Raw genomic sequence first — 24,667 nt, forward strand, 5'->3', positions numbered from 1 at the left:
GAAACAAATCCGACAAGTGTTCCGATACGCGATGCATATGTCGGTCGCATGATTGGCGATGGGACTGGACGGGTCCTCGAACTTGTTTATGGAATAGCTATGATTTATCTTGCCAGATCAATGAGAACATCTAAGTCGGTTGTTCTGGAGCTAGCTGTGTCCCAAGGTGGTCCTCCTACGGTGGACTATGTAGAAGCCAACAATGAAAAAGCATTGCAGGGGAAAATCAGGCAGAGATTGACTGAGTTCAGACCCGAAGTCAGAACCGGATCAGTCGAAGGGAGAATTGGGGATGACTGGTACATCAAAGCCGAGGTCGTTGAAAAGCTCCAAGCGGGGCTTACATATCATTTGGTGGATGTCATTATTGAAGGGGCTCTGGTGTTTTCCATAGGTAATGCCCTAGTTTGAATTCTTCTAGATAGGCACATACCAGGACACAAAGAACAAATATATCGGCAAGCTTGATCATGGAAGTACTCAGTCTGAAAGAGATTGGGTAGCCCAAATACGTGGTTCGAACATAATGCACGCTATTAAGTCCGGTGGAAACTCGGGGTGGACGTTTCCCTGGCCCAACCTAAGCCCATTATATATAGAGCCCTCGCAAATCCTACCTTGTCCTTCAGTCCCGAAAAGAATTCTATTCACATCCAAAAGCAACCAGAAGACATTGGGTGATTTGGAAATACCATGCATTTTGTACTAAATATTTGATGCAGCAGCTTCGCGTCGCACCGCAATGAGAGAGAGCCTTAGAGACTCTGATAGCCATTTCACTTCCTGCTTCGCCTGGCTCTAGGCATCTCTTCCTGAATGAGTCCCCCTCCAACGTATGTTTCATAGAACCATTGGCCGATAGATTTTGACTCGTACAACCACTTCCCCAAGGCGTTGATGCCATCAGCTCTTCGGCAACTTATCTCAGGGCACTGATCATCCTCCTCGCGCTCTCCATGCAACAAGTCATATCGAACCTTTAGAAAGCCTCCTTCGCCTTGTTCCCATTGTGGGTCCGTCTTGTCGATGATGACGAACTGTCGTTGATAGTCTCTTTGGTCGAAAGTTCCAGGAATGTAGTAATCGGTCTTGCCCGTCGCATTGCGAGCCGCGATCTCAGCCTTCTGATGTTCAATGCACTTCTGAACCCTCTCTTCTTGGGTAGTATCGGAAGGCATGGCAAGACCATAGAAGTCCAGTCTGTCGGAGAACATGCCACCATAAAAGTCTCGTTCCTCGTAAGTGTCTTCGTGAATTTTAGTCGCAACAGCATCTAGGTGGGCATGATCGGCTGAGTTTTCGGTAGTATCGTAGACTTGAAAGGAGAAGATAGGCCGGTCTGGACAAGTACTGGTGGAACGGTAGATGACGGCGCAAACCCTTACACCTCCGTTCCTCTCTTGAGCCAAACCTTGAGAAAGGACGAAGCATCGACCTATCAGACGGTGACTTTGTTTGTGTAGATGAAGCTTCGAATACAACGCTTGAGTGACTAAAAGTAAGAACAAATTCAAATTATTAAGAGACTTCACCTACCAGAGAGCATATTTATCACTTGACCTTGTTATGCTTGAGAGGCAGAAATTTTTGCTTTGAAGGATGTTTGTTGTGCGAAATAAGGAAGTGCTTAGTCAGCATTCAGTCTTTCGTCACCAGCATGAAAGTCTGCCCTCAACACCACAGCATCATCATCACCGTTACCGTCGATAGTATTGGTGCTCATCCGCCAAGATGAACAGGAAGAATGGTTGGTTTTGCGCGCCTCCGGAATATGCCAACGCCCGCCGGTGTTCCACCACCGGTCAATAACGATGCGGGAAACCGACCGTCGTGAACGATGTGTTTCAATCTCCTTGCGCCAACGAAGCTCTGATCATTCCTCATGTTCCTTGAGATAAGACCGAAACATACTCCTGAAGTCGCTCCGTCACAAGCAGTGGGCTCAGCCGCGAGTCTCTCTTGGTGGCTTGGGATCAACAGCGCCAGTTGTCTTGCCGCCTCAATTCTGGACTCGAGCTTGCCATTGGGCTAAGTCTTGATAGTCTGCGAGTCTCGTGCGTCGATAATCCTCAAATTTCCCCATCGGAACTCTGTGAAGGGGAGCTGAAAGACGACTTTACCGCATGTGTTCATCGTGGCTTCTGCATCGTGTTCTGGTTCAAAGTTTAAAATAGGTACGGTATATCTCGACGTCCACGCCCCAATGTGCTCAGACATTTCTGAACATTCATGATCACTTTTCAATTACTCTGGCATCCAGTTTCGCAATCATACTTGTCCCATTCCTTGTTTGCTAATCCTACAGATAATTCAGCATTGCGGATATCCTCAACAGGCGTTTGCTACAGTGCCGATTCGATACAATTGTCTCACTTGCACAACACTGTTTCTTTTTGCCATCCTTCAACGAAAGCTTGACGACTACGATTGAAATGCCTGGTTCGATACGAACAATCGACGCGACCTCACTAAGATACGATCCCGAAGATTCAATTCCTTCGTCTCCAGAAAAAGAGCAATACACACGACGAACGTCAGCCCTCGTCTCTCAAATTCGAATGCCACCCTCTCCACCAGCCGAAATCGATCTTACCAAGATGCGCGAAACAACTCCGAGGTCCAGCAGTCCCGCTACATTTTCAAGCATGTCGAAGGAAGCCCGTCGCATTACCAGAGATCTGACTCGCGGTTCTCCAGGTGATCAAGCCATATTCTCGAATACCAAGACTGCAGAACAAAAGACGCTGGCGAAACGCAAGAGTCAATATTACGGAGAGGTGTTTGCAAATCGAGAACCAATTGCTTCTGCTCGTGAACGAGTTCTGAAGGAATCTCCGATCATCGCAGATCTTAAGACCAATGTCATTGTGAGAATCTCCGTTCTGTGTCTCTGCACCCTCTATTAACCTTTGCTAGATTCAAGATGAATTCACTATTATCACCGACCTCTCCTCCTTCCTCTCAACTCGCTTTCAACGTCCCGAAAACTCAATCATTGTCTCCTTGTCACATTCATGCTGCATGCTATACGGTGGAAATTTCGATCCTGCCTACACTCTGACCATCACTGCCTTGACCTCACAACTACAACCTGTCACGAATAAGCGTAATGCAGCTCTGCTAGCGAAACACATGGAAGAAAGCTTAGGTGTCGAGTCTAAGCGTGGTGTTATCAAGTTCGTTGCCACGCCAGAGGAAAATTTGGCAGTGGATGGCAAGACGATTGCTGGGGAGATCGAGGAACTCGAGAAAGCGACGGCGGATCACAACTCGAGCCTTCAGCGAAGCTTATCCCGTGGCACTAACAGCAAGCGCAGACAAAGCATGAAGTCTCTGCGAGGCATCAAAACTTCCAGTCAACTACCCACCCACAACGAATCAATGGTCTCACTTCCATCTACTTACGAACAAAATCCTCCTATGCCAGCCATGCCATCAGAGAAAAGCACAATGGATAAGCGAGCTGAGAAAGCACAAAGAATTGGACGAAGGAAGAGCTTTATGGCCACCATATTTGGCAAGTAATCCGGATTGGAACTCAGTGGATTGTGGATACCAGATCCTTTGTGGAGAATTGTATAAAAAACAGCATGGCGTTACGGCGAAAACACATCACAAGTTACGGCTTGGATACTGGAGTATCTAAATTAGTGCTCAATTGGTGGGTTTGACGGCATGCAATATGTCAGTACGATAGAGAATCTACTAGCTATCCACAGCAACAGCAATATCCGCTTTCGTGAAATGAGTGGTGTCTGACTCTGATCTCCCACCTACGACTGGATTATGCAGTGTTTGTGCGTAATGTTCCGAGTACGCCTCCCGCTGTATCTCACCGTCATTGTCATCCCACAGACTGTAGTACCAAAATAGAATCGCACCACTGTTGCCATAAGGAGACTGAGACAGAAGTCGAGACAAAGTAGAGTAGCTTCCCGTCTGTCCTTCCCATACAATCTGCTGCTTTAATCCCATGAAGCTTGAACAGCAAACTGTGTTCAAAAGAATCGCTTGTGGATTCACAATTCACCTCCAAGGTCCAACCCCTTTTTCTAGCGAGCGACCCCTAAATTCAGCCGCAACGACACGCCGAGCCACTATGAGCCACTAGTGCCCGGCGACATCATCCCCCCGCAAAAGTTCGCGGGGCATCAATGCAAATTAGACCTCAACTTCATCTCACGAAAAAATCTTGCCAACCTCCTTGCGCCAACCATACTTCTCCACACAACATACAATCAAGACAACTTGCTATCGTTGGGAGCCTTCGACGGAGCTGAACACGATTTCACGGATCGTCCTTGGCATTGAGAACAGTTGAGTATGTGACCTGTCATCCCAGCCTCCTGAAGCGTGATTACAAACAAGAGTGACAGAGCTGACTGCTGCCTCCAGCCGGTAAAGCAAACAATCAAACAACAGGCAAGTACCATGATGGCTTCGAGGAACGCAGAACGATCTACTAATCTCGCCGATAGAGTCAGAAAGAGAACCGAGTCATCACGAGCATCAGCCTTGTGGCACCTCGACGGCCGTCATGGAGGTACGAGATCTCTAATTTCAAACGTACTCGACGTCTTTCTGTCATCCGTATACATCCCTTCCGGTATCAGGTCTCAGTCGGCATCTGTTCCTCGGTCGGGATTCTCTCGCATTCCACAGATCTGAAGCGGCTCGAGCCGGTGGTGCACAGCATCTACTACTGGCTGAAAACAAGAGATCCAACTCAAAATTGACCTCATTCATTTGGTATTTGAATGCTTGCATAGAGACACCAGAGTCTGTTCCCAGCAATCATTGGCTTGCTGATGCGGATCACGAACAGCTGAGATGTATATCCCTTGCTAGAGGCTGCGGCACCAACCTTTGCCTCCCGACGCTGACTCACCTCAGACGTCAGCGCGAAAGCGTTGTGTTTGCTAAGCATGTCCATGGAAAAGGATATATATTGTCTGATAAGTATCAGTCTGATTCGAGAGATCCATGTTATTTAAAATATTGTCCTGCGCGTTGCCGTGTTTGACCGAGATCATGTATCTTGAACCGAGTCCACGGGATCGGTATCTAGCCGAGACTATGGACCGGTGAGCGTTGTGCAAACAACTTGAAACGAGATTACTCGTGCTGCATTTCTTGTACCAAAGTGCTGAGAGGAGGTGTCGGCTGATTACGTCGTCGCTTGAAGACATCGCGAAAAGTCCTCACTTTCAAACAGCACGTGGGAATTTGAATTGCGGCTTCTCGTCACACGCAAGCTGCGTATTTGCACGCCACATATCATTTCCACAACTCCTCGAATTACTTGCTTGCTCGTCATGAATTTGCTTCAGAACGGTCGTAGGAGATCCAAGCAGGATGGCACCTACAATGGTCCCGCGCGTCAAGGTCCTGTTCGTCATATTAGTACAGCATCGCTAAGTCTTGAACGTGTTTACGAACAGAACAGAGCTATTGCTCAGAAGAAAGATGCTGCTACCGCGCCGGCTCCTGCTCCCGGTCCCGCTGCGAAGGGAAAGCCGAGATTGCTATTGATGGGTCAACGACGGTGAGTGCCTGCTCCTCGTGATGTTTTCAGTGTTGCTGATTTGAAGCAGAAGCGGAAAGTCCTCGATCTCCAGCGTCGTCTTTCATAAGATGCCTCCCAATGAAACTCTCTTCCTCGAGTCAACCGCAAGAGTCCAGAAGGATTCTATGCAGTGGGTACCCAAGAATGAAAATATATATAACATGCTTATGGGTGGTTACAGCTCCTTTATGGATTTCCAAGTCTGGGACTTCCCCGGCCAAATTGACTTCATGGACCCCACCTTCAACCTCGATGCCATATTCGGAGAGATTGGTGCCTTGATCTGGGTCATCGACGCCCAAGACGATTACCTCGAAGCCGTTAACCGTCTCAACTTCACCGTCCTGAACCTTCAGCCCAACTACCCCAACGTCAACGTCGAAGTTTTCATCCACAAAGTCGACGGCCTCTCCGATGATTTCAGACTCGACATCCAACGAGACATCATGCAACGAATCCAGGACGAGCTCTCCGACAACGGCGTAGAGAATGCACCCATCAATTTCCATCTAACATCCATCTACGACCACTCCATCTTCGAAGCCTTCTCCAAAGTCATCCAAAAGCTCATCCCTCACCTACCCACCCTCGAAGCCCTACTCAACAACCTATGCCGTGCCTCCGGTTTCGAAAAAGCTTACCTCTTCGACGTCCTCTCCAAGATCTACATCGCCACCGATTCCTCCCCTGTCGATATGCCGTCCTACGAGATCTGCTCCGATTACATCGACGTCATCGTCGACATCTCCGAGATCTACGGCTGGGCTCGTCCAAAGGAGTATATCGAGTCTCTGGAGGGACCACCCTGGAACCATAAATTGGAGGATCAGGTTGCGTGCAAGGATGCCGAGAGCTGTATCGTGTTGAGCGATGGTAGGAGACCCATTATGCTGCGGGAGGTTAATAAGTACTTGGCGCTGGTGATGGTGGGCAAGGAGGGCAGCTACAGCAAGATGTGCGTTATTACGGAGAATGTGAATGCGACGGTGGGAGGCTTGTTGAAGGCTTTTGAGATTACGAAGGCGAGGAAGTGAGGGGTTGATTTTCTTCGTTGGTTTTGGGGGTTTATGGATGCATGAATTGGGTTTACTGCTGCTGCTGAGGGAGGAAGATTGAGCTTCTCCTTCTCTTTTCTTTCGAGATACCAGGGTGTAGAGTAACTGGGGCGTAGGGCGCCTACAAACAATAAATTCACTTTCAAAGCCATTTGCTTCTCATCAGCTTTCTGGATTACCCGTCGGCTAATCCAGAGCTGGGCTGACTTGTTTGAAAACACGTCCGTACCACCAACATGAAATACTAGCAACCTGAGATACCGCCAAAAATCTTCACAGTAGGAAGTACATTTTTTCTACACTTTTTAGCGCTAAAATTGTGCCGGTATCTAAAGTTAGTGGTATCCCATGTTGTTGGTACCGACTCGCGATAGCGAGTCGACCTCATGCTTAAAACCTTGAAGAACCGACGAATACCTCACGCGTACTTGGGTTAGCGTATGAGGGTTTTACCAAGTCCAAAAATGCCAAAAACACAAAAACTCAGAACCATCGATCGAAACCGATGGTTCTTCCAAACGAGCAGCCAGTGCTAGTTTTGAAGAGGCTATAAGTCCATCTGGAAATCTGTCAACTGAGCTAACAATATATTAGATAACCTTGGGTTTTCCGGACTACATGGTAAATATTTGCTTATTTAACTTTATATAGAGGGTTGTCTGGAGTGGGACTAGTGCGAGAGAGGCGCTAGGGATGTTTGGTTAGGATATATCTTGCCCAAGTACACGAAGGTGAATTCCAGTCGAGGTAGAGGGCTGCGAGTACGATTCACTATGACAATACCTTACAACGATCTTCACCGGGACACTTATCTTCTATATAACGACGGCATGAAAGAACCATATACTGTAGATTTCTCGAGTTCAATGATCCCAATACAGGATGGTCCCGGTGGTCATCCGGCCATGAGCCGGGACACCTGCACAGTTCCTCAAAACTTGTTGCCCTCATGCTCCTCAATCGAAATCAAGACGGTAAGACTTTTTATTGTTGCCAATCTCTTCCTCCTTGTCAACATTTTCTTTCTTGCCAACTTTCTGGGCCCTCTCATACTACGCCTTCCACGATAAACCTATGACGTCTCCAAAAGTTCCAGATTTAGACCCCACTCTCCCCCGGAGCACCACCATAGCAACACAGAACTTCCGGTGACATGGAACCCGTTCCTTTCCCTTCAGATCTGCCTTGCAGTTGCTTGTCTTTTCACGGCTAAAGAAGACGTGTTTTTATACTTCCTCTACGCAGACTGGAATCTTCCTTTTGCTGTCATGGTTGGTGAATTGAATGATAATGAAGCAATACCGGAGTAATTTTCTACATATTCACACTACTTTACCTTTCCTTGACGTCTGAAATATTCACACGACTTAACACACTTCGACAATTCAATACATTCACGCGACTTTACCTTCCCTGAAACATTCACTCAACTTTCCCCTCTTTCACACCCTGACAAATTCACCCAACTTTTAGTCTTTCCACATTCACCCAACAACCCCGGCCCTCGAATCCAAATTTCACCTCCTCCAATCGAACTATATATACACCACCGATCCCTCTCGGAAAGAATAACACAAACTAGCTGCACGAGAAACAAAGGATAAGGGCTTGAAGATAGCAACAAGTTCACACACTTTCAAGCTTCCCGAGTTGTCGTTTGTCGATAGTCGGTGGGATTGGCAACCTGCGTGGTTTTCGGACATTGCATGAAAGAGATCAAACAAAACATTGACAGACTTTGACAAGCAGAGTACATATCCAATTCATAGAAAACAAATTTCATTGATCATCACAACATCCAAATCTCAATCACCACAAAGACCAAAAAGCATGCGCCACTACTGCCAAGCAGGCCTTGTTCTATTCCTCGAGGAATACCAGTTATCAATCCGCTCATTCAACCACTCCCACCCACCCGTCGTATCCCTCGCAATTGCCGCCAAATTCCTCCCTCTAGGATCCTTCAGAGCAGTGAAATCTGGCCCTAACTTTCCAATCATATAATCAATGAGTTGAGAATCCTTCGAGCCCATGATATGATCAATGAGAGCTGAATCTTTCGACTTGATTAGTCCACGGAATATTTCTCGTCCTTCTGTGGTTTTGAGGTCTGCTCCGGCTTCTAGTAAGAGTTTGAAGACTGCAACATTACCTCCTTGGATGGCTGCATGGAGGACGGTTTCTTGGAACGGGCCGTAGACAGCTGCAATGTCTTTGGTTGTTACAGTGCTTTTGCCTTGGTGTCCTGGCATGTAGAGCTCGAATCTTGGACTCCAGCCAGTCAGGAGTAGGTGGACTAAATTGGCTAGTCCCTGTCCGCATGCGTCGTAGAGTAATCTTCCCACACTAGAGTCGTCGCTGTTCCGAACGAATTTGTTGAAGAATTCATCGATGCCTTTTGCCCTAGCTTCAGGGGTGATGTTCTTCACCTTGGCAATATTCTTGCTGTGCATGATTGCTGGACCTCCAGCTGCACTTTCGATGACTCGATCACGGCGAGCTCGGACGGTGGCATCGTTGATGTTCGAGGGAATCATGTTCTTGTAGGTTATGGCTCGAGCATAGTTCCCTTGCATCTCCATGATCAAGGATAAGAGACTTAAGGAGACAAAGCAGGACAGATCCTGTTTGCCGAGTGCTTTGTAGCGACCTTTCCACGCAGCACGGCATTCTTTTTCTGCTTCCCGATACTTTCCGCTGCATAGGTAGATCTCTGCTAGAAGCTGTGTTGCATCAAGTTTTCGGATTCGATCTGCATTCGTAGGACTGATAGTCTCTCGATTCTTCACTTCAGTCGCAATCTTTTCTGCTTCTTTGAAGTTATTCTCGAAGAAACAGCAGACCGCAGTTCTGAGACGAACGTCGCTCAATCCGAATCGCTCTTGCTTCTTGGGAGACAATGATTCTGCGATTGAAAAGGCTTCTCGATAGAATAATGCAGCGTCCTCGTGTCGGGATTTCTTGAGTGCAGCATTAGCTTCTTGAAGACATTGCTCAAGCACTTCGAGTTCTAGCTCGTCTTCGCTGTCTGACTCGTCATGAGCAGGAGTCTCGGTTGTCTCGCTTGATGTTTCCAGGGAGCTTGGTGGAGTTCGCTGACTTGGATGAGCAGTACTTGTTGTCGAGGCTTGCGAGCTGGCTTCGTTCGCAGCAGCTCGCAGTTGTTGCCTCCACGATTCGACATGATCAAAGGTCTGACTGGGTGGGTGGCTGGTGTGGCTTTGTGACTGGATGAGCTTGGCGGCTTTTGCTACATTGTTCACGGCGTCGATGAGCTCCGTGTTAGCGTGTGAGTGCAATGAATTTTGATCATCACCCTCGATGTCAGATCTATGTGCTGAAGAGGTTTGAGTAATCAGCTGAACTAAAAGGTCTATCTTTCTGTTAAGGTCATTGATGATTACATCTGGTGCTGGAGAACAGAGACATCTATCTATTGATCAGCGACTTCTAATTGTTCTAACCAGATTGTCATTACATACATGTTCATAGTCTGCAGAATGAGAAAAAGACTGCTGTGATGTGCGTATGTCTGGTCTCTCAACTTTTTGAGCTTCTCGGCCGTGGCATCAAGCCAGAATGCTTGCAGAGGCTTTTGAGACACATTCGAGTCCTTGTTAGCGATGGCCTTGAAACATGCGCAGAAATTGTGTAGTTCCTTGATCGTTTCGCAAGAATTCTTGATAACGTCTCCGACGGTTGACCAGAACCTCATGTCACTGGCGGCGAACATGTCTGGCTCGCTGCTGGAGATGGACTGAAGGGAAGCGTTGACTGCTGTCAAGGTGGTGATAAAAGATCCGACTTCTTAATGAATTTTTTCAACTACTGTGCTCTCAGCCTCAATACTCTCGATGAGAGATACGAGGCTGGTCGCAGAACTAAGGGCAGTCTTGCCAGCCGTACAAGCGGCGGTAATTATTGTGTTTACGGACATTGCGTCAGTCCAAAAGAATTTAGTCCAACGACGGAATGTCCACATAGAAGTGAGGCTGGATTATGGTAATGTTTTGTTTCGAAGAACATCGTGAGGCTCCAGGTCGACGAGGTTTAAGTAGTTGCGGAAGGAGCGATATAATTCGCTGATGTCCTGCCAATGACAACTGCATGAGGCGCATCACGTGGAGTTAGCTTCAGCCACAGCCTCGATTTACATCTACCTGGGCACCTTGGCCGAGGAAGAGAGATGGGGGTCTTCCAGATGCGTATAAGCTTTACAGAATAGGCTTAGCCGTGGTTGTCTGCGCGTAGGACTCCTGAGACAGGCGAGAGAGATTCGTCATATGAAAAAATCGGGCAATGGAACAGAGAATACACCGGTGGTTCTGAAGCTTATGAATACCATGCCCTAGCAACGTTCTTTCTCTATGAGATGTAGACTTTCTTAAGAGTTCCAACCTCAAACATCTCCCCACCTCTCAGGTCCTTCACAAATCCAGCCTCCAATCCCGCTTTCCGACTATACTCTTCCAACCTCTGCAACCCGTACACACATCCATTCGGCAGCAACACTAAGTCACTTTCCACATGGCTCTTTGTATGGTGTGCGTATGGAACGTTGCGTGCAAGGAGATTAAGTTCTGTGCTGCAGATTGGACAGACAGAGGTGGTGAGAGAAGACGAAGAAGTCGGTGATATTGATGTATTGTTGTTATGGGATGAGTGGCACGAGGGAGTTTTGAGGGCAGATAGACCGGCTGATAAGGCGATGTGAAGGAGTGGAACGGATGGGAGGGATAGAAGGGAGTTGTGAGTTTGCATAAATAGAGTCGAGAGGGTTGTCCAGCGTGACGGACTGTAGAGTTCCTGGTTCCTGTTAGTGAGAGGTATATCAAACAAGAATGAGTGAATATACGCTGTAAACGTCTGCATGGGTTCCTGGCGGGAAGGCGAGAAGACCACATGCTTGTTGGACTTCCTTGGGATAAGTATCTTTGAATGGGAGGAGATATCTCTTTGCGTGGGCTATTGATTCGAGGAGTTTGGATTGGTCTTGTGTTCGTACGAGTTCAATGTATTGTTGGAATCGGAGCATGAATTCGAGGTTACTCTACAGTCAAATCAGTATGCCGTGCAGTGGTATGAGAGAAAATATACATACGTCCATCTTCCTTAACTCTTTCTTGTTGTCATTACACCACGCCAAAGCTTCTGTGACTCTGCCATTCTGTAATGACTCTCGTATTCTGCTCATCTGCACGAATGTTTCAACATCCACAAGGTCCTCAATACCCTTCTCTGTTGCCAATGCCCCCGCACTCTCCTTGTAGCCATTCCGCAGCAGATAGTCTACCAGCAGCCGGTCCAATCTTGTCCTTGACCATTCCTCGTACTTTACATCATCGAGACTCTGCATAGTATACAATTCTCCCAAATGTCGTATCCTGCTTTGTGACTGCTGGTGTAGTCTCGCCTCTTCTTCCGAACATGCTGTCAGTTTGCGTTTCAAACCCCGCATTTTGGCAAGCATAGAGTCGACATTCTTCAGGACTTCGTCTGGAGAAGAGGATGACTGTGATGAATTGGCAGTCTCCTTCAGGCTGGTCTTGATCGCGAGCGAGTCTTTCTCGACGTTGAAATGGGCGAGTTTGAAGTTCTTGCGGAGGAGCTCGAAGGGGAGGCGGAGGAGGGGTTGATCCTGCAGACTGTTAGCTGTAGATTTCGAACGGAGAATGGGGAACATACAAGAATGAGGTGAGTATCCGGGTTCAGCTTTGAGGTGATGTGGTCTGCCATGTTGCGGTGGGAAGTGCTGTCATGCAGCAGCTTGGAGAATAGCTCAGGGTAGCTGTTGAATTCGATATAGTAATCGAAATGACTCGAAGGTTTGATCCTTAATATTAGTCTTCGAACTGATCTTAGGGTATCCAAGTCCGAGGATGAAATTCAATAATTGCTGTGCTGGCAGTGGGTTTCAATATCAGTCGAGTGAATGGTGTATGTCGTTGTGAAGCTTAAATCCGACTATCGCGATAGTGATACGGTGGGCGACAAAGTCAGGTGCTGAAATCGAGAAAGCTTTCTTATTGGTGGACGATGCAACGCAAATTCAGGGTTGATCCAAGAGAGTTTCATGCTCGTGATACTTATTTCCTTGGCAAGGAGTAAATAGTGTGGGGGGGAAAATCGCTCTGGAGACCTCGAGAGAGAGGATAACTTGATGCACGAAAACAACATAGCTCCGATTAAGAGCGTTGACAACAATCCATTGAGCATATATTGGAGATTGTCTTATTTTACTAAACAGCATAGAGTCAAGCCAAAGGGAACCCCTTCTCATTACCATCCTCTCTTCACATGTAAAGTACTTTATCCTCTTGCATCAAGATGGAGGTGTCATGTCCAACTGCTGTCTATAGAAACCAGTGGCGCAAGTACGCTCTGCCGACGATGAAATCCACAAAGTTGAAAGCCGAAGAGCCGCAACACTATTCCATAACCAAGGACTATAACACTTGAGGACAAGCTCACATCTTATTGCGCTGAGACTACTCAGTCCCCCTCAGATCCATTGTCCTTCATAAAATGCTCAAGTTTGTGAAGCTTCCAGCCTCCTCCAATGCCGGCTGTCTGACCATGATTAGCCGAAATGCGCTATTCCCCTTCGCGTCTAGCCGATTCAGACGGACTTCGGTCTCTACACCACCTGACACCCCGTCATGTGAAAACCTCTTTCAATCCCCTCAAGATATCATCGTCGACCATCCATCTTGACCGTCAAGAGGGTGTCCTGCGTGTCTCATCTTGCGACTCTTCTTCTCAATCTGCATTCAACCATCCCAGGTTCTTTGGATTCTCGTTCGTCAACTCGAAGCTCGTGATCCTGACGCCCCGTCAATCACGTTTCGTTCGGTCTGCTGACTTTCGACCCCCCATTGACCTCGATCTGCCCCGTCGACAGTACAACAAGCGGGTGCGCGAACATCAAGTAAAATTCTCGTCGGTGTTCTTCTGGACATTGCCTCGATACTACTGCGATTTTTGCCTCCTTTCGACCTCTTTTCGGCGCGTTGCAGCCAGATAAGTCAACAGACCCGCGTGTCGCATCGTCGGTTGTGAGACTCGGATCAACAAGTCAGATAGTCCTGCCTGCAAGGTATGTTGCGCCTGAATCTCCTATAAGTCCAAATCCCGTTCCCCCATCACACTTCACGTTGCGCTTCTTCGCGCTGTTCCTGCTCCCTTCCACAACTCGTGCAACTGGCCGCAGCGCAAGTCACAGTTGGTCGATTTCCACGCGACCGCTGGAAAGAGGTCACGATCACTCGTTAGGTGCTCCAATGCCCGGCCTCACCGCGGCTGGCCGTGGGTCGAAAACCACAGTGCGCTTCGCCGTCTTGTCACCGGATCGCAAACACCGCGAACAAAATTGCTTCCTCCCTTTCCATGTCATGTCATGTCACATCACGCTGTGCAGAATCAATTCTTCTGCTCTTGTACTGCGCGCCCTCAATCAAACAATGTCTCTGTTTGCACGAGCGACTCTCCATCCTCCATTCTCCATTGTCCTCGTCTTGACTGTACCTCGCCAGCGCGTTGTTACAATGACCTGTCGAGCCTGCAGACCGTCGTCCAAGTCGCTGAACGTTTTCTGTCCTGTCGGCGCATCCGCAATTCAATTGCTATGTGGTTCCTCATCTGCAATGACACGTGCTGACCTGGTGTGTGCTACTTTGAAGGGTACAAAAACGTTCGTCGCGACAGAACGCTGAACGAACTACTGCAGCAGAGCGTTTCGAGAATCCTCATCGGTGCGAATCAGACTGCCTCTGGGACTGATTAAGGATCGCAGTACACCTTCTCGTTGTACCTGTGTGAAGCTCGGTAGAACACGTCATCTACTGCTCCGAAAGAACAGGTTCAGCCTTAAAGCTACCTACCAACCCCTCGAGGTCATCTGCGCCTCTCGGACCCATACTCTACCCCTCGAACGAATCATATCAAAAGAAGAGTCACGAGCCGTTCATACCTGCGATAATGGCTGACATGGATCTTGAGCATTCCGGCTTGCAGGAGGTTGCAAATGCTATGCGTGGAGAAGACGGCGTTCCCAACTCCAAGCGCAAGAGAGACTCTGAATCAGCTGATGACACGAGACGAGGTAACAAGCGTATCTCTCCCAATAATGGTAAGGGCCAACATGATGGTGTTATTGAAGCTCTGCAAGACTACAACTCCTTACACCAAAACCTAGACAACCACAACGGTTCTGCCGAGCATGCTTCTACCGCTGCCGCTGCACTTGCTGGCATCTACCCTACTATGACTGTTCCTCAACCAACCGACCTGTCGTTTGGCAACCCAGGCTCAGATTCCGATCGCAACCCCGAATCTTCCTTTATGGACAATAGCCAGCAACAAGACAGCTTCATGGACTCGACTCCGTCTAGCCGGAACTCCAAGCCGGCCGTCGGTTCTGATGAGTGGCACAAGGTCCGCAAGGACAACCACAAGGAGGGTAAGCTATTGCGGTCTGCCATTCTTGATCTGCAGGCTAACAAGCTACAGTTGAACGCCGTCGCCGAGAAACCATCAACGAAGGTATCAACGAGCTGGCCAAGATCGTCCCAGGCTGTGAGAAGAACAAAGGCTCTATCTTACAACGTGCCGTCCAGTTCATCACCCAACTGAAGGAGAATGAGACCCAAAATATCGAGAAGTGGACTCTTGAGAAGCTCCTCACCGAACAAGCCATTGCAGAGCTTAGTGCCAGCAATGACAAGTTGAAGGCAGAGTGTGAGCGGGCATGGAGAGAGGTTGAGACTTGGAAGAAGACTTGTCAAAGCGCCGGTCTAGCTCCCAAGAAAGACGAAGGAGACAACTAGAAAAGTTGCTTCTTCAGTCATGGGCGGCCATTCTCAAAGCAGGATCCGGTGTTTTACGACTTCGCTAGGATGATACCCTGCCACGATTGATGATTTCGCCTTTTTCCGACTCTTCATGTATCGACTTTCGTGCTTTTATTTCCTTCTAATCGGCGGTGGGACCTCTTTGGCATTGCCGGTCGGGACTTTTGATCATGGGACCTTCGTTTCTCTTTTTCTTTCGCAGGAGGAAAGGAGGATTTGATGCTGGTGGTCTTTCTAGAACGAGAAAAAACCAGGTCTTTTCTACATTTCTCTGGCGTCTGCGATTTTTCGAGTGTGACAGGTAGCGAAGAAGAAAATGATCTGTGTCTTTATCTTGTTGCCTAGTGTGCATTGTGACAATGTCTAATAACCTTAAATCAGCCCAACCCCGAGTTATTCGGATCCGAGGATATCACTAGAGTCGGATTTTGGTTGGATGAATCGCGGAAGAGCGGCACGTATAGCGTTGAAATTCGGTCCCGAGATATTTTTCTTTCTCAAAAGTTTTCAATCATGCACCTGCCAACGGTTGTGTTTCTGATGTCTCACTTGTTAATATCAGAAGCCTTGCAAACGAGGCTGGGTCTTAAGATCATCTTAACACCAACATGATTCTTTCACACGATATGTTCCCTTCTTCGGATGATTTCTTGATCTTGACTTTATTATAGGTAATATCTGCATAATAGACTGGTTCTGTGTCTTACATGAGTTTTTGGTTTGGCGATCGACAGGATGTGCAGGTGAGGCTCTGAAAGCTTGAATGGTGACGTCTACCCAATCAGTGTGGACGAATTGCATTTCACTGCATGAACAGTTGGGATTACGAAAGTGGGGTGGGGCCAACAAGCATAAAATGATAAAACAGAACATTACTCGTAGCATCCACGCAACGTAGAAAATAGGAATAGAAATAAATTAGATGTGAGGATATGCACAGTGAATGTAGATGCATAATTGGCGGGGATCAAAGAGCGGTGGCAGATGTTGTGTAGAGGTGCTTTGTCAGTTGACGTCCGCGGTACGTAGCCATTAGCTTAATTCCGAGCTCTGTCTGGGTGCTGTTGATCTGATCTCGCCCGCCTATCCAACGAGTGCATCTGGATATTTTGGAACTCTTTTCATTTCTTTCCCTTCCACCTACACTCCTCCTTCCACGTCCCACGCCGACATTCTCTTGTGTCCTTTCTGCCGACATTCATTCTCTTCTCCAGCAGAGACAGACACCTTCTACACGACTGGAGGTCTCAACTTCCTCCACCACCATGCCTCACGGCAGCAGCGCATCCTCGCCAGCGCATTCTTCCCAGGCCCTGCTCTACTCTACGGGTTCCTTTACTGGCTTCCGGGCTTCGATCGTAGAGCTGGGCTACGGGTACCTTTCTGCAGAGAAGAAGAATCCGCAGCCGTTGTGCGGGAATCGAGAAGGATGGGGTCCGTTAAGTCGGGAGAGATATGACTTCACACCTTGTTTTATGGATGTGTGGGTGTCGAGTGTTGCTGTGTATGGGATTTTATTCGGAGCCATAGCTGTGTGGTGGTTGGTGAGGCGGAAACAAAAGGCGGAGGTGGAGAGGGATTGGAATTTTTGGACTAAGCAGGTACGTTTGCTGAGATTGAGATATTCTCTGTTTTGGGGATAGATATGGATCTGCTGTGAAGAATGAGGCTGATTAGTGTATAGGCGTTGATTATAGCCATTGGTCTTTCGTGTGCCGTTCAACTGGTCTTCCAGATCCTGAACTATCCTGATGTCTGGGCGGGCGATTTCCGATTCTGGACGAGCGTGTTGACGATATTGTCGCTGGGAGTTATATTCACAATTCAATGGCTGGAACATAGCAGGTTACGCAATGCGAACGGAGTGGTGCTATTCTACTGGTTGTTCATTCTCATAGCTTGGTCCGTCAAGCTACGCTCTTTGATCTCACAGCAGATCTACGATAAACATCTTCCATACTTCATTGCATATTGTATTGGCTTCGCATTGTCATGGGTGGAGTTTGGCTTAGAATGGTTGGTGCCAAAGAAGAATAGTGTGTATAATGCCATTGGGGACGAGGACGAGTGCCCGATTGAGTATGCGACCGTTTTCTCGATTTTGACATTCAGCTGGATGACGCCGATGATGAGACATGGATACAAGAAATTCTTGACAGAAGATGATCTGTGGAATCTGGCGAAGAGAGATACCACGAAAGCGACAGGAGATGCTTTCCAGAAAGCTTGGGAACATGAGCTGGAAACCAAGAAGCATCCTAGTCTTTGGATGGCCATCTTCAGAGGATTCAGTGGACCCTATTTTCGAGGTGCTGTGTTTAAGACTGTTTCGGATACGTTGGCTTTCGTGCAGCCGCAGTTGTTGAGGCTATTGATCAATTTTGTGGATTCGTACCGGTATGAGAATCCTCAGCCAGTAATTAAGGGAGCCGCTATTGCGTTGGCTATGTTTTCTGTTTCTGTGGGTCAGACTATGGCTCTTCATCAGTACTTTCAACGAGCTTTCGAGACCGGTATGCGTATCAAGACTGCGTTGACAGCTTCTATCTATGCAAAGTCACTAAAATTGTCAAACGAGGGAAGAGCTTCAAAGTCTACGGGCGACATTGTCAATTATATGGCTGTCGATACGCAGAGGCTGCAGGATCTTACACAATACGGTCAGCAGCTTTGGTCGGCACCGTATCAGATTATCCTGTGTATGGTTAGTTTGTATCAACTTGTTGGTCTTTCTATGTTGGCTGGTGTTGGAGCTATGATCCTCATGATTCCTATCAATGGTCTCATTGCCAGACTGATGAAGACGCTGCAAAAGGAGCAGATGAAGAATAAGGTAAGCAAAACCTGGTTGTGATCAGACTTGCTTTGGGAGTCAGCAAAAAAAGGGGTAGCGAGCTAATCACATGAACAGGACTCCAGAACCAGACTAATCGCTGAAATCGTCAATAACATGAAGAGCATCAAGTTATACGCTTGGGGTAGTGCATTTATGCAAAAGCTCAACTATGTACGAAATGACCAGGAACTCAAAACTCTTCGAAAGATCGGTGCTGCTCAAGCCGTTGCCAACTTTACTTGGTCAACGACTCCTTTCTTGGTATCTTGCTCAACGTTCACCGTTTTTGTTCTGACGAAGAATGTTCCATTGACGACCGACATTGTATTCCCCGCCTTGACTCTATTCAACCTCCTCACCTTCCCACTGGCTATCCTGCCTATGGTCATCACCTCCATCATCGAAGCATCTGTTGCTGTTGGTCGTTTGACAGCGTTCTTCGTTGCAGAGGAACTTCAACCCGATGCCGTGATCGTCAGAGGACCCGTCGATAGCAATGGAGACGAGAGCATCTCCGTGCGTGATGGAACCTTCTCCTGGGATCGACATTCGGACCGCAACGCACTTGAAGATATCAACTTCTCAGCAGCAAAGGGAGAACTTACTTGTGTCGTTGGCAGAGTTGGTGCTGGAAAGTCTTCATTCCTTCAAGCTCTTCTTGGAGATTTATGGAAAGTCAAAGGCCAAGTTGTGGTCCATGGAAATACAGCCTATGTGGCTCAACAACCTTGGGTTATGAATGCCACAGTCAAAGAGAATATCACTTTTGGGCATCGATATGACCCCGTCTTTTACGAAAAGACCGTCAAGGCCTGCGCTCTGATCGAAGACTTTGCCCAATTGCCTGAGGGAGATGAGACGGAAGTTGGCGAACGTGGCATCTCCCTCAGTGGAGGCCAGAAAGCACGATTGACGCTGGCAAGAGCGGTGTACGCCCGAGCTGATATCTACCTGCTTGATGATTGCCTCTCAGCTGTCGATCAACATGTCGGCCGACACTTGATAGACAATGTTCTCGGACCCAATGGCTTGCTCAGTGGAAAGACAAGAATCCTGGCCACCAATTCTATCCCAGTCTTGGTGGAAGCTGACTTTATTTGTTTGATCAGAGAAGGAAAGATTATTGAACGTGGCACATACGAACAGCTCATCGCGATGAGAGGCGAGATTGCAAACCTCGTCAGGACTGCAGGGAACCAGGATTCACAAGAATCAGAGACCTCGGAGGAGACCACCTCAAGCGATTCATCGACGATCATCGACACCGACAGACCAGACGGTGAAAGGGAAGATGAGATAGAAGAAGCACAGGAACGATTGACGCAACTGCAGCCGATTCGACCATCGGGATCGGCGGTCAAGAAACGCAAGGGAAGCATGGCGACGTTGAGACGCGCGAGTACGGCGAGCTTCAGAGGACCACGAGGGAAGCTTCGAGATGAGGAAGAGAGTGGGAAGACAAAACAAAATAAGGAATTCTCCGAACAGGGGAAGGTGAAATGGGACGGTACTGCTTTCCGCGACTCCCGGTTTAAGATCTTTGATCGATGGCTGACTTCTTGCATTAGTTTACGCCGAGTATGCTAAGACAAGCAATTTGTATGCGGTGGCTATATATCTCCTGATGTTGATCGGTGGACAAACAGCACAAATCGGTAAGTTTTGCTTTTTCTATGCACAATTTCCCCAGACAGTTCTTTGGTTACTGATATTCACAGGGGGCAGCGTCTGGCTTAAGCAGTGGGCCGAGAAAAATGGAGAAGAGGGCCGAAACCCCAATGTCGGGAAGTACATCGGTGTCTACTTTGCTTTCGGCATCGGTGGGGCCGGCTTGGTTGTGGTTCAGACATTGATCCTCTGGATCTTTTGTTCGATCGAGGTCAGTGACATTCACTTACATTGAAGGCTTGAAACGGTACGGAAGCTAATGTTCTGGTTCGCTAGGCGTCTAGAAAGCTCCACGAAAGGATGGCTTTTGCTATTTTCAGGTCACCAATGAGCTTCTTCGAAACGTAAGTCCACGGAAATGGGTCCGAAACGACTCTTGACTAACCGGATATTAGAACTCCAGCCGGGCGTATCCTCAACAGATTTTCAAGGTTAGTGCACACCATGATCTTAGATTCTTTCAGTATGACTGGGCAAGGATTGCTTCCCATGGCATCAAAACCGCCAGTGGCGGTTGAAACCTCTGGCTCACACTGATTACGATTGCGGGGCCATGCTGGTGCGTGCAGAAGGGGCTGGTCTATAACACATGCTTCATGAGTGACCAAGTGGTGAAAACCCCGCAACTCTGCATTCAGCACGGTGCAGATGCCGCCTTGATCGGTCCGCCTATTTGCCATTCCTTATGCTGTGCAACACCAGTTGTCCATCCCATCTCATCGCTGTTTTACTGACACCAGTCACTTGCCAGCGATATCTATCGGGTTGACGAGGTAAGTTTATCTGTGTTACCAGACTGCTGGTGCGATCCTGACCTGTTTAGGTTCTGGCCCGAACATTCAATATGCTATTCGTGAACAGCGCACGCGCAATCTTCACACTGGCCGTCATCTCGACATCGACCCCTGCCTTTGTCGCCCTGATCGTCCCACTTTCTGGGGTGTACTATTGGGTTCAGCGATATTATCTTAGAACGTCACGAGAACTCAAACGTTTGGATAGTGTGAGTCGAAGTCCTATCTATGCGCATTTCCAGGAGTCGCTTGGAGGTATCACCACAATTCGGGCATACCGGCAGCAGTTACGTTTCGCGGCAGAAAACGAATGGAGAGTGGACGCAAATCTTCGGGCTTATTTCCCTTCGATCAATGCCAATAGGTACGTGTGACTGCAACAGGTAGTCTCAGTGGTGCTGACCTATGCAGATGGCTTGCTGTACGCCTCGAATTCCTTGGATCGATCATCATTCTCAGCGCAGCCGGATTCGCCATTATTTCTGTGTCCACAGGTAGTGGACTGTCAGCCGGACTCGTCGGTTTGGCTATGTCTTATGCCCTCCAAATTACGCAATCGCTGAACTGGATCGTCCGCCAAACCGTTGAGGTTGAGACAAATATTGTCTCGGTGGAACGTGTTCTCGAATATGCACGACTTCCAAGTGAAGCCCCCGAAGTGATTCATAGAAGCCGACCACCAATCAGCTGGCCAGCAGCCGGTGCGGTACAGTTCAACAACTACAGCACAAGGTATCGAGAAGGGTTAGACCTTGTCCTCAAGAACGTCAATCTTGATATTAAGCCACACGAAAAGATTGGCGTCGTGGGTCGTACTGGTGCGGGGAAAAGCTCTTTGACTCTCGCTTTGTTCCGGATTATCGAGCCGGCCATAGGAAACATCAGCATTGACCAGCTCAACACATCAACGATAGGCTTGCTGGATTTGAGGCGGCGGTTAGCAATCATCCCACAGGATGCGGCTCTTTTCGAAGGCACGATCAGGGATAATCTCGACCCTGGAGCTGTGCATGATGACACGGAGCTTTGGAGTGTGCTAGGTAGGTGATTCCCTTCTTTTATTCGATCCATGGAATGCCGATTGATGAAGTGGCATTGTGGTACCTGAGCCATCAAATTCTACAAGCGGCGAGTCGTGCAGCGGGGACCCTGGGCTAATGAATTATTGCAGAACATGCCAGGCTGAAAGACCATGTAACGACAATGACTGGTGGCCTCGAAGCCAAGATCCATGAAGGGTGAGTCGCTTTTCTTTGATATTGTGGTATTGTCTTATCGCTGGACATACAGCCCTTGACAGCCGTTCCCCCGTCTTGGGTATCGTCGGTGCGGCCAGTGGTCACGACGGCTGTTTTGCAAATGTCCACATACGCTGTTGTCGAGCTTCCATTCCTTGCATTGCAGATACACGGAAATCTCACCCTTTCCATTCAACCTCCCCTTCTCCCATCTCACGATACCCTTCCCTTTCACAAATCCTACCCTCCATTTCATCCATCACCGAGTACGACTAACACCTCTCACAGCGGATCTAACCTCTCACAAGGCCAACGCCAACTCGTCTCCCTGGCCCGCGCCCTCCTCACCCCGTCCAACATCCTCGTCCTGGACGAGGCCACCGCAGCCGTGGACGTCGAAACGGACGCCCTGCTCCAAACCACGCTCCGCTCCCCGCTCTTCAGCAAGCGGACCATCATCACGATCGCGCATCGCATCAACACCATCCTCGACAGCGACCGGATCGTCGTCCTCGAAGCGGGTGTCGTCAAGGAGTTCGATACCCCGAGGAAATTGCTGGAGGAGAAGGGACTTTTCTGGAAGTTGGTGAAAGAGGCGGGGTTGGAGGGTAGTGCGAGTTTGAGGTAGGTGAGGTGGGGTGGGATTTGGGGTGTATGTAGAATTTTGTTGTTAGTAGAAATTATTGAGATGTTTCGAGTCAGTTGTTGTGCTTTGCTTGGTTGGTTGTGTGAAATGCAGTGATTGATATGAGGCTGATTTCCTTCGTCGTGGTGAGCGAGGGTGGGGTAAGGTAGTGAGTGAGGTGTGTAGTACAGGTGAGTTGGCGACTGTTTCAGGGTGGTGTACAGTACAGAATTATTTTATATATGTTTTTTTTGCGGGGGAGAATGCGAAGCTGTTGTGTTACTATTCTAGGTAAGAGAGGGAGGGAGGGAGGTGTAAAGCAGCAGGTCTTCTTATATCCTTTGTCATTGATTCGAAAACGGTGTAAAAGCGTAACTTGTACCTCTGCTATGAACAAGTAGATAGATAATACTTCCACCATCATGCATATTATTAACAGGCTGGCCAACCAACCAAACAGTCAGTCGACTGATAAGTGAGTGGTTAAAGTTAATTAGTTCACGATTTTTCAAATGAAATAAGTTTATTAGTGATTTAAAAGTCTAATTGGTAGTAAACTTAACTGATAAGTTTAGAGATGAGATTTTTGGAGATTTTGGGAGTCATTTTTGGGGTGGTTTTGGAGGGGATTCAGGGGCGAAATAGTGAAAAAAAAAAGGCTCTTTGATTAATTAAATAGGGTGGTGAAAAATTTTAAAACTTTTTATTGTGATGTTTTTGACTTTTAATTTACTATTTTACTGATCTTTCACAGCCCTCTTCTAAGCTTTATGAGCCTTTTTGAAGTATGCAAGTGCAACTCGCATTACTCTTTTAGTGTGCATTTTTTTTTAGTGTGTATTTTCTTAGTGTGTATTTTCTTGGTGTGTATTTTCTTGGTGTGTACTCTCTTATTATACTATACACTCGATATATTTACATTTTTTAATAATATAATTATAACCTAGTAAAGCCACCTTACCTAGGTACTTTTTAATAAAATAACGTGATCAAAAGTCACGTTTTATTAACTTATCAGTCACTTCTAAGTAATTAACAGTCGATCAGTTGGATGCCCTCAGTTGAAGAATGAGCTCAACTAATAATTAACTGACTGACTGACTGACCAGCCTGCATGTTAACCTTAACTCTTGAAATTCCCTAGATAGATAGATAGATAGACTTGCTTTCCTTCACATCAAAACATCAATGCATGTGAATAAAAGAACAACATCTCACCTCCTGCGAGGCTATCTATCACTTACTTTCCTTGGTTTTGTTTCTTACAAAGAGGGAGGGTAGTTTTCCTCCCCTTCTTTCCAAGTGCTACTACTATAGCCGATGATGACTTTGAACGAGGCAAGAATCAATCCCTCCGCTTAGCAATAAGATAGTAAGTATGCTATTCTCGATTCGAGAAATGGCTTGGAAAAGCACGATGGGGGGAATTGGGATGGGATGGGATGGGATGGGAGAGGAGTGGAGGAGATATGCACGCAGGGTCCAAAATGTGATGCTTGATGACGCGGGGGGAGCTGGATTCATTCGAGGTAGTGAGAGTGCGATTGAGAAATGGGGATTGGGATTGCCATGTGCTGACGGTGCGGTGCATGAAGGAAGGGGTCTTGTGGTGGCTGGCTGAGGGGTGTATTGATGGGGAACGGAGGAAGGGGATGGGAAGGGATGGAGAAGCGGGAAAACGCAGATGGATTTAGTTGGAGGTGGAAGAATTGGGAGAAGGAACTCGGGAGAGGGAAGCACAGATAGATCGAGAAGCAGACAAACCATGAGAAAGCAAGCAGATACTATTTCCAATACCTCCTATCCAAAGTTAAGAAATAACGCCAAACTCCATCACACCCTCAACCATAGCGTCCTAAACCCAGACCCCTATTCCAAATCCCCTTCCCCCTCTCCTCTCCCTTCCCTTCGCATCCTCCCAAAAACGCAAAAATCAATAATGAGGGGTAAGCCAGCCAGCCAGCCAGCCAGCCAGCCAGCCACCCTTCCCTGATTCGTTACCGAAATCCGTTACCAACATTCGCGATCGCCGCTCT

At 47.8% G+C, this 24,667-nt stretch overlaps 7 protein-coding genes across 7 annotated transcripts; 4 read left to right on the forward strand and 3 right to left on the reverse strand.

Moving 5' to 3' along the window:
- Positions 1 to 675: 675 nt before the first annotated feature.
- LY89DRAFT_785441 (uncharacterized protein) lies at positions 676 to 1,904 on the reverse strand. The gene is made up of 2 exons (XM_018222896.1): positions 1,537 to 1,904; positions 676 to 1,483 (listed from the first exon to the last, which is right to left on the reverse strand). The coding sequence occupies exons 1-2, from the start codon at positions 1,544 to 1,546 to the stop codon at positions 777 to 779; spliced, it is 717 nt and encodes a 238-aa protein (XP_018067234.1). The 5' UTR covers positions 1,547 to 1,904; the 3' UTR covers positions 676 to 776.
- Positions 1,905 to 2,645: 741 nt separating this feature from the next.
- LY89DRAFT_591944 (Tautomerase/MIF) lies at positions 2,646 to 3,525 on the forward strand (the record flags this gene model as incomplete). Its single annotated transcript, XM_018209677.1, has 2 exons — positions 2,646 to 2,819; positions 2,917 to 3,525. The coding sequence occupies 2 exons, from the start codon at positions 2,646 to 2,648 to the stop codon at positions 3,523 to 3,525; spliced, it is 783 nt and encodes a 260-aa protein (XP_018067235.1).
- A 1,790-nt stretch (positions 3,526 to 5,315) lies between these two features.
- On the forward strand, positions 5,316 to 6,600 carry LY89DRAFT_737785 (uncharacterized protein; the record flags this gene model as incomplete). The annotated part of the gene is made up of 2 exons (XM_018220298.1): positions 5,316 to 5,545; positions 5,595 to 6,600. The coding sequence occupies 2 exons, from the start codon at positions 5,316 to 5,318 to the stop codon at positions 6,598 to 6,600; spliced, it is 1,236 nt and encodes a 411-aa protein (XP_018067236.1).
- Positions 6,601 to 8,248: 1,648 nt separating this feature from the next.
- LY89DRAFT_195988 (uncharacterized protein) lies at positions 8,249 to 10,465 on the reverse strand. Its single transcript, XM_018205745.1, has 2 exons — positions 10,104 to 10,465; positions 8,249 to 10,050 (listed from the first exon to the last, which is right to left on the reverse strand). Exons 1-2 carry the CDS (start codon positions 10,352 to 10,354, stop codon positions 8,460 to 8,462), a joined length of 1,842 nt encoding a protein of 613 aa, XP_018067237.1. The 5' UTR covers positions 10,355 to 10,465; the 3' UTR covers positions 8,249 to 8,459.
- A 397-nt stretch (positions 10,466 to 10,862) lies between these two features.
- On the reverse strand, positions 10,863 to 12,471 carry LY89DRAFT_195986 (macrophage erythroblast attacher protein-like protein). The gene is made up of 4 exons (XM_018205744.1): positions 12,307 to 12,471; positions 11,723 to 12,259; positions 11,477 to 11,671; positions 10,863 to 11,427 (listed from the first exon to the last, which is right to left on the reverse strand). The coding sequence occupies exons 1-4, from the start codon at positions 12,355 to 12,357 to the stop codon at positions 10,987 to 10,989; spliced, it is 1,224 nt and encodes a 407-aa protein (XP_018067238.1). The 5' UTR covers positions 12,358 to 12,471; the 3' UTR covers positions 10,863 to 10,986.
- A 1,966-nt stretch (positions 12,472 to 14,437) lies between these two features.
- LY89DRAFT_195981 (uncharacterized protein) lies at positions 14,438 to 15,519 on the forward strand. The gene is made up of 3 exons (XM_018205743.1): positions 14,438 to 14,749; positions 14,816 to 15,079; positions 15,130 to 15,519. Exons 1-3 carry the CDS (start codon positions 14,599 to 14,601, stop codon positions 15,444 to 15,446), a joined length of 732 nt encoding a protein of 243 aa, XP_018067239.1. The 5' UTR covers positions 14,438 to 14,598; the 3' UTR covers positions 15,447 to 15,519.
- Positions 15,520 to 16,538: 1,019 nt separating this feature from the next.
- On the forward strand, positions 16,539 to 22,979 carry LY89DRAFT_687820 (uncharacterized protein). The gene is made up of 12 exons (XM_018215584.1): positions 16,539 to 17,071; positions 17,155 to 18,303; positions 18,382 to 19,813; positions 19,875 to 19,961; positions 20,025 to 20,185; positions 20,251 to 20,318; positions 20,370 to 20,405; positions 20,726 to 20,747; positions 20,798 to 21,132; positions 21,180 to 21,808; positions 21,940 to 22,006; positions 22,295 to 22,979. The coding sequence occupies exons 1-12, from the start codon at positions 16,736 to 16,738 to the stop codon at positions 22,632 to 22,634; spliced, it is 4,662 nt and encodes a 1,553-aa protein (XP_018067240.1). The 5' UTR covers positions 16,539 to 16,735; the 3' UTR covers positions 22,635 to 22,979.
- Positions 22,980 to 24,667: the final 1,688 nt, after the last annotated feature.

This window comes from Mollisia scopiformis, assembly GCF_001500285.1.
Source record: "Mollisia scopiformis unplaced genomic scaffold LY89scaffold_20, whole genome shotgun sequence".
Lineage (NCBI taxonomy): Eukaryota > Fungi > Ascomycota > Leotiomycetes > Helotiales > Mollisiaceae > Mollisia > Mollisia scopiformis.

What these genes read in the sequence shown, in the direction of transcription:
- LY89DRAFT_195988 (XM_018205745.1), bottom strand. Translation starts at nt 10,354, where the DNA reads ATGTTCGCCGCCAGTGACATGAGGTTCTGGTCAACCGTCGGAGACGTT. An exon ending in ATTCTGCAGACTATGAACAT is followed by an intron (nt 10,051 to 10,103) that starts GTATGTAATGAC and finishes ATCAATAGATAG; the next exon opens with ATGTCTCTGTTCTCCAGCAC.
- LY89DRAFT_195986 (XM_018205744.1), bottom strand. Translation starts at nt 12,357, where the DNA reads ATGGCAGACCACATCACCTCAAAGCTGAACCCGGATACTCACCTCATT. An exon ending in AAGAGTTAAGGAAGATGGAC is followed by an intron (nt 11,672 to 11,722) that starts GTATGTATATTT and finishes ATTTGACTGTAG; the next exon opens with AGTAACCTCGAATTCATGCT. An exon ending in CCCATGCAGACGTTTACAGC is followed by an intron (nt 11,428 to 11,476) that starts GTATATTCACTC and finishes AACAGGAACCAG; the next exon opens with GAACTCTACAGTCCGTCACG.
- LY89DRAFT_195981 (XM_018205743.1), top strand. Translation starts at nt 14,599, where the DNA reads ATGGCTGACATGGATCTTGAGCATTCCGGCTTGCAGGAGGTTGCAAAT. An exon ending in GCGTATCTCTCCCAATAATG is followed by an intron (nt 14,750 to 14,815) that starts GTAAGGGCCAAC and finishes ACCAAAACCTAG; the next exon opens with ACAACCACAACGGTTCTGCC. An exon ending in CAAGGACAACCACAAGGAGG is followed by an intron (nt 15,080 to 15,129) that starts GTAAGCTATTGC and finishes AACAAGCTACAG; the next exon opens with TTGAACGCCGTCGCCGAGAA.
- LY89DRAFT_687820 (XM_018215584.1), top strand. Translation starts at nt 16,736, where the DNA reads ATGCCTCACGGCAGCAGCGCATCCTCGCCAGCGCATTCTTCCCAGGCC. An exon ending in GGAATTTTTGGACTAAGCAG is followed by an intron (nt 17,072 to 17,154) that starts GTACGTTTGCTG and finishes ATTAGTGTATAG; the next exon opens with GCGTTGATTATAGCCATTGG. An exon ending in CCAATGAGCTTCTTCGAAAC is followed by an intron (nt 20,319 to 20,369) that starts GTAAGTCCACGG and finishes ACCGGATATTAG; the next exon opens with AACTCCAGCCGGGCGTATCC.